Source organism: Xyrauchen texanus, chromosome 5 (genome assembly GCF_025860055.1).
Source record: "Xyrauchen texanus isolate HMW12.3.18 chromosome 5, RBS_HiC_50CHRs, whole genome shotgun sequence".
NCBI classification, from domain to species: domain Eukaryota; kingdom Metazoa; phylum Chordata; class Actinopteri; order Cypriniformes; family Catostomidae; genus Xyrauchen; species Xyrauchen texanus.
This window is the reverse complement of record NC_068280.1, coordinates 53,271,864-53,279,631: the sequence shown is the minus strand read 5'-3', so window position 1 is coordinate 53,279,631 and position 7,768 is coordinate 53,271,864. Positions and strand designations below refer to the sequence as shown.

At 42.0% G+C, this 7,768-nt stretch overlaps 1 protein-coding gene across 1 annotated transcript in view; it reads left to right on the top strand.

Annotated features, from left to right (window-relative positions):
- The window catches only part of LOC127643576 (transmembrane protein 255B), a 27,961-nt gene extending 20,226 nt beyond the window's left edge, over positions 1-7,735 (top strand). The window contains 4 exon segments of the mRNA XM_052126359.1: positions 2,838-2,923; positions 4,171-4,330; positions 4,474-4,623; positions 7,483-7,735. Coding sequence (XP_051982319.1) covers positions 2,838-2,923; positions 4,171-4,330; positions 4,474-4,623; positions 7,483-7,707 — 621 coding nt within the window. The 3' untranslated portion in view covers positions 7,708-7,735.
- The last annotated feature ends 33 nt before the right edge of the window (positions 7,736-7,768 follow it).

Genomic DNA, 7,768 nt, shown 5'->3' with positions numbered 1-7,768 from the left:
GTTGCTCTGGGGGGATTGTCCCTGTAATAAGTGCACTGTATAATACATTGGTAATCAGAAGGTTGCTGGTTTGATCCCCACAGTCACCACCATTGTGTCCTTGAGTAAGACACTTAACTCCAGGTTGCTCCGGGGGGATTGTCCCTGTAATAAGTGCTCTGTATAATACATTGGTAATCAGAAGGTTGCTGGTTTGATCCCCACAGTCACCACCATTGTGTCCTTGAGTAAGACACTTAACTCCAGGTTGCTCCGGGGGGATTGTCCCTGTAATAAGTGCACTGTAAGTCGCTTTGGATAAAAGCATCTGCCAAATGCATAAATGTAAATGCTCAAATAAAATCATCACTGCAGATTTATGGACACTTTTCATTTCTGGAGTTATTTGGATTTATATGTTTTTATACCATAAGATTTGATTGTTATTCTGATATTCTGCAGACATCTTCAGGATTTTATTGACATTAAGACTGAATATCAAATAATGGGTGATTCTCAAGAAACCGGTCCAGAAAGTGTCCTGGTCACATTTAATCATAATCAATACAAAATATATTAAATGAGATTTTCTTTAAAGAAGATGAATTAAGACCATTAAGATTATCTCGGCCTCTGAGTGGACTAAAATCTATGTGTCAGTATAAAGCTGAGATCCTCCTTTGTGTTGATATATCATATTTTATAGCCAATAGTCAAAAACATATTTTCCCAATGATTTGTTTATTATTTTCCTTCCGGATGGCATATTTTGTTCTGGACTTATAAGATACAACATTGGATTATTCACACAAGCTCACAAGTCAACAGTGACTCATTATTTAGAAAACTTTCTCAGGTAAAAGTAAATAAATATATTTTTTGTGGCTATTTGTGTCTTACAGCAGCAGTTATCAGAGCATAAACGAGACGTTTGTATTTGATGACTTACAGAAATCATATTTCAGTTTGTGATTCTTTTGAAAGTCTTTCAAACTGTGTTATTAATGCAACAAAATAACCTGTACAGTCACATTCCTGAGAATGAGAGCTTTCATTTGATATATGACTTGATCATTCATGTGCTTTGTGAAGCGCACACACATTTGCATTTCAAATATTTATTTTCACATTACAATTTCTACCCCGTTACCTCTAGGGGGCGCTAATATTCAATGTGAATGTTTTGATGCTTTATTTTGTTATTTTAATTAACAAATGCAGAAGTGATGTTATCTCTGAATAGTTCAGATTTTTTAATGTTGTGCTAAATATAAATATATATATATATATAAGAATTCCAATTCTCAAAAAAAAACAAATTTTTTAAAAAATAACTGTAAATATCATGTCAAATCCCAAAAGGTAAGATGTTTAATAATTGATTGGGTTGTTTCAAATGTGACCCATTCTATCATGTTGAGTTGGAAGTCGTTGTTTATGTATGGTTTTGTGTTTTGTTATTTTAATTATATATATTAATATATGTTAAAATATGTAAAAATGCACCAAATTCAAACAAATGCTCTTTTGAAGCATCCCACAACCCCTCCCCCACCCAACTTCCCAATCTGTAACGCCCAGTTCCCAATGCGCTCCGAGTCCTCGTGGTGGTGTAGTGACTCGCCTCAATCCGGGTGGCGGAGGATGAATCTCAGTTGCCTCCGCGTCTGAGACGTCAATCCGCGCATCTTATCACATGACTTGTTGTACGTGCGTGTGGAGGCTTCACGCTATTCTCCGCGAGCATCCACACACAACTCACCACACGCCCCACCGAGAGCGAGAACCACATTATAGTGACCACGAGGAGGTTACCCCATGTGACTCTACCCTCCATAGCAACCGGGCCAATTTGGTTGCTAAGGAGACCTGACTGGAGTCACTCAGCACGCCCTGGATTCAAACTCACGACTCCAGTGGTGATAGTCAGCGTCAATACTCGCTGAGATACTCAGACCTCGTGTTTTGAAGCTTCTCAGTGTGGCACGCTTCCCAAGGAGAATTTTTTTCCATGCAGTAATTTCCTCAAAGCCTCCAATTTTTATCTACTGAAGTTTTTGTTTCTTATGTTTTGCTCCATGTCATATTAAAAGTAAATTCTCCCAGTACGGTTAATGTTGTTAAACTAACACATCTGAAGCACTTTACATTTACATTTACATTTATGCATTTGGCAGATGCTTTTATCCAAAGTGACCTACAGTGCACTTATTACAGGGACAATCCCCCCGGAGCAACCTGGAGTTAAGTGTCTTACTCAAGGACACAATGGTGGTGACTGTGGGGATCGAACCAGTGACCTTCTGATTACCAATGTATTATACAGAGCACTTATTACAGGGACAATCCCCCCGGAGCAACCTGGAGTTAAGAGTCTTACTCAAGGACACAATGGTGGTGACTGTGGGGATCAAACCAGCAACCTTCTGATTACCAATGTATTATACAGTGCACTTATTACAGGGACAATCCCCCCGGAGCAACCTGGAGTTAAGAGTCTTACTCAAGGACACAATGGTGGTGACTGTGGCGATCAAACCAGCAACCTTCTGATTACCAGTTATGTGCTTTAGACCACTACACCACCACCACCATCGTGGACTTTCCATTCAGACGAATGATCACCATTTCTTCACTACAGATTTAACAGTGTTGAGGTTTTGAATGTGTTTATTATTCAAGGTAACCTCATGCAGGCCAGTTTAATCAATGTCACAATAATGTAATTCTTTAAAAAAACATTCTTAAGAATTGCACTCGCGAGCACCTTTTTATAGTTTTGATTTTGGAGTAAAAAATTGGACAGGTATGGTCAATCACCCTCTCACACACTTTTATTTGTCCATCTCTCTGAACAGGTTCACTGTCATTCTTACGGTAATCAGTGTGAACTGAGAATAAAGAGCAACACGTGTTACTGCTGCGACTTACACAGCTGTGACAGGTGATCAGAATATTCACAATCACTTTCAATGACACTCGCTCAATGATTGTTTGTATTTCTGTGTAAATACTGTGTGTGTGTGTGTGTGTGTAAATACTGTGTGTGTGTGTGTGTAAATACTGTGTGTGTGTGTGTGTAAATACTGTGTGTGTGTGTGTAAATACTGTGTGTGTGTGTGTGTGTGTGTGTGTGTGTAAATACTGTGTGTGTGTGCGTGTAAATACTGTGTGTGTGTGTGTGTGTGTGTGTAAATACTGTGTGTGTGTGTGTAAATACTGTGTGTGTGTGTGTGTAAATACTGTGTGTGTGTGTGTGTAAATACTGTGTGTGTGTGTGTGTAAATACTGTGTGTGTGTGTGTGTGTGTAAATACTGTGTGTGTGTGTGTGTGTGTGTAAATACTGTGTGTGTGTGTGTAAATACTGTGTGTGTGTGTGTGTAAATACTGTGTGTGTGTGTGTAAATACTGTGTGTGTGTGTGTGTAAATACTGTGTGTGTGTGTGTGTAAATACTGTGTGTGTGTGTGTGTGTGTGTGTAAATACTGTGTGTGTGTGTGTGTGTGTGTGTGTGTAAATACTGTGTGTGTGTGTGTGTGTAAATACTGTGTGTGTGTGTGTGTGTGTGTAAATACTGTGTGTGTGTGTGTGTAAATACTGTGTGTGTGTGTGTGTGTAAATACTGTGTGTGTGTGTGTGTGTGTGTAAATACTGTGTGTGTGTGTGTGTGTGTGTGTAAATACTGTGTGTGTGTGTGTGTAAATACTGTGTGTGTGTGTAAATACTGTGTGTGTGTGTGTGTGTGTGTGTGTAAATACTGTGTGTGTGTGCGTAAATACTGTGTGTGTGTGTGTGTGTAAATACTGTGTGTGTGTTTTTGTGATTTACGAGGACAATTTTGTAAGTTACAGATTAGTAATTACAAGGGTATTATGCTATAAATGTGATTTATGAGGACATTTGTAGTGTCCCCATAATTCAAACAACTTATAAATCATACTAAACAATGTTTTATTGAAAATGTAAAAATGCAGAATGTTTTCTGTGAGGGTTAGGTTTAGGGGTTGTGTTAGGTTTAGGGGATAGAATCTATAGTTTATACAGTATAAAAGTCATTATGTCTATGGAAAGTCCCCATAATGATATGGTAGACACAACGTGTGTGTGTGTGTGTGTGTGTGTGTGTGTGTGTGTGTGTGTGTGTGTGTGTGTGTGTGTGTGTGTGTGTGTGTGTGTGTGTGTGTTTTCAGCTCAGATTATCACGCGCAGTATTACATGTTCACGGGCGTGCGCAGCTGCTGGGACGTGGTGTATCTGTACCGGCTGCTGTGGGCGTGCGTGTCGCTCAATGTTCTGGGTGTGTTTCTGGGCATCATCACCGCTGCTGTACTAGGAGCCTTCAAAGATCTCGTGAGTTTCACTGTCAATAAAACTACAAGAACTGTTGAGTTGTTTTAACACGACTCATCCAATGCCAATTCCACATCATGTTTGTGCTGTTGATGAATTAGTGTGTTTGTGTGTGTTATTCATGGATCTCTGGTTCTCTTCAGACTCCAGCGATTCGCAGTCAGACGTCAGCTAGTCCGGCTCCGCCACCTCACATCCTGTATAACCCCACGCAACACCTCATCACCTACACCGGCTTCTGCCCGTCTGGACAAACTCTCCCCGGTTACCCCAATTACCCTTTACAAATGCAGGTGAGCGCCGTCCACTACTCAACTGACCCCAGTTATCATCTGCAGTGCAGACTGGGGCAGGTTGTCATGCGGGGAAGTTGTCACGGGCCATTTCTCAGTTATGACGAGAGTTAGACACAAAAGTGCAGATGTGTAAATGTGTTTCTCTAGCAAAGGTTTTGCATGTCATCATTATATATACAATGGAGGTCAATGGGGTCCATTTTTGGAGGGTTTAAAGGCAGAAATGTGACGTTTATAATTTTATAAAAGCACTTACATTAATTCTTCTGTATTATTTGAGCTGTAAAGTTGTTTAAATCGTCATTTTTATGTTTATTTTACATCATCGTGGCAACAAAGTTGTATAATTGTCTATATCTTCACACAGATGCTGTTAGTAAGTGATTTTATCACACTAAACACACATATTGTTTGTCTTGTTAGACAGACAGCACACTGGAGGTTAAGTCATGCACTAAATAGGGAGCATGGGATCATCCTATAGCTCTCTATAACTGTTCTGAGACCAGTGCAGACAGACAGCACACTGGAGGTTAAGTTGTGCACTAAATAGGGAGCATGGGATCATCCTATTGCTCTCCTATAACTGTTCTGAGACCAGTGCAGACAGACAGCACACTGGAGGTTAAGTCATGCACTAAATAGGGAGCATGGGATCATCCTATAGCTCTCTATAACTGTTCTGAGACCAGTGCAGACAGACAGCACACTGGAGGTTAAGTTGTGCACTAAATAGGGAGCATGGGATCATCCTATTGCTCTCCTATAACTGTTCTGAGACCAGTGCAGACAGACAGCACACTGGAGGTTAAGTTGTGCACTAAATACAGGGAGCATGGGATCATCCTATTGCTCTCCTATAACTGTTCTGAGACCAGTGCAGACAGACAGCACACTGGAGGTTAAGTCATGCACTAAATAGGGAGCAAGGGAGCATCCTATAGCTCTCCTATAACTGTTCTGAGACCAGTGCAGACAGACAGCACACTGGAGGTTAAGTTGTGCACTAAATACAGGGAGCATGGGATCATCCTATTGCTCTCCTATAACTGTTCTGAGACCAGTGCAGACAGACAGCACACTGGAGGTTAAGTCATGCACTAAATAGGGAGCAAGGGAGCATCCTATAGCTCTCCTATAACTGTTCTGAGACCAGTGCAGACAGACAGCACACTGGAGGTTAAGTCATGCACTAAATAGGGAGCAAGGGAGCATCCTATATCTCTCCTATAACTGTTCTGAGACCAGTGCAGACAGACAGCACACTGGAGGTTAAGTCATGCACTAAATAGGGAGCAAGGGAGCATCCTATAGCTCTCCTATAACTGTTCTGAGACCAGTGCAGACAGACAGCACACTGGAGGTTAAGTTGTGCACTAAATAGGGAGCATGGGATCATCCTATAGCTCTCCTATAACTGTTCTGAGACCAGTGCAGACAGACAGCACACTGGAGGTTAAGTCATGCACTAAATAGGGAGCAAGGGAGCATCCTATAGCTCTCCTATAACTGTTCTGAGACCAGTGCAGACAGACAGCACACTGGAGGTTAAGTTGTGCACTAAATAGGGAGCATGGGATCATCCTATAGCTCTCCTATAACTGTTCTGAGACCAGTGCAGACAGACAGCACACTGGAGGTTAAGTCATGCACTAAATAGGGAGCAAGGAGCATCCTATAGCTCTCCTATAACTGTTCTGAGACCAGTGCAGACAGACAGCACACTGGAGGTTAAGTTGTGCACTAAATAGGGAGCATGGGATCATCCTATAGCTCTCCTATAACTGTTCTGAGACCAGTGCAGACAGACAGCACACTGGAGGTTAAGTCATGCACTAAATAGGGAGCAAGGGAGCATCCTATAGCTCTCCTATAACTGTTCTGAGACCAGTGCAGACAGACAGCACACTGGAGGTTAAGTCATGCACTAAATAGGGAGCAAGGGAGCATCCTATATCTCTCCTATAACTGTTCTGAGACCAGTGCAGACAGACAGCACACTGGAGGTTAAGTCATGCACTAAATAGGGAGCAAGGGAGCATCCTATAGCTCTCCTATAACTGTTCTGAGACCAGTGCAGACAGACAGCACACTGGAGGTTAAGTCGTGCACTAAATAGGGAGCATGGGATCATCCTATAGCTCTCCTATAACTGTTCTGAGACCAGTGCAGACAGACAGCACACTGGAGGTTAAGTCGTGCACTAAATAGGGAGCATGGGATCATCCTATAGCTCTCTATAACTGTTCTGAGACCAGTGCAGACAGACAGCACACTGGAGGTTAAGTCATGCACTAAATAGGGAGCAAGGGAGCATCCTATATTTCTCCTATAACTGTTCTGAGACCAGTGCAGACAGACAGCACACTGGAGGTTAAGTCATGCACTAAATAGGGAGCAAGGGAGCATCCTATAGCTCTCTATAACTGTTCTGAGACCAGTGCAGACAGACAGCACACTGGAGGTTAAGTCATGTACTAAATAGGGAGCAAGGGAGCATCCTATAGCTCTCCTAGAACTGTTCTGAGACCAGTGCAGACAGACAGCACACTGGAGGTTAAGTCGTGCACTAAATAGGGAGCAAGGGAGCATCCTATATCTCTCTATGCAGTTAAGTGCGTTCACTCCTAAAATCGGATCATAAGTTCAGTTTCAGGCTGCAGATGATGTTTGGACACTCAATGATCAGTACATAGATTCAACATTTATAATGTTTTATTTGAACATGATTATTTCAATCTGAATTAATTATGATCATTTCTGACCAATCACAATCAAGTATTCCAGAGAGATGTGTAATAACACATTTTAGTCATCACTTCTGTGAAGCTCTTGTTTTACTTTGTAATCCTTCAGCACATGAACAGTTACCCACCACCCACGGCAGATCAGACGAGCACTGAAGTCTCGACCTCGCCATCTGACGACACTCAAACCTCCATCCACGCCAGCACAAATCCACCTGGACTGGCTCAATCCACATCTCAGGGCACAAGCGGATACATGCTGACCCCAAACGCACCCTCGCTCTATGCACACTCCTTAGGGCCCCTTGAGAAACCTCCACCCTACGCCTGCTGAATACGACAACTCCTCGAACAACTCGTGATGGATGTAGAAATGACCTAAAAGATTCCTCCGG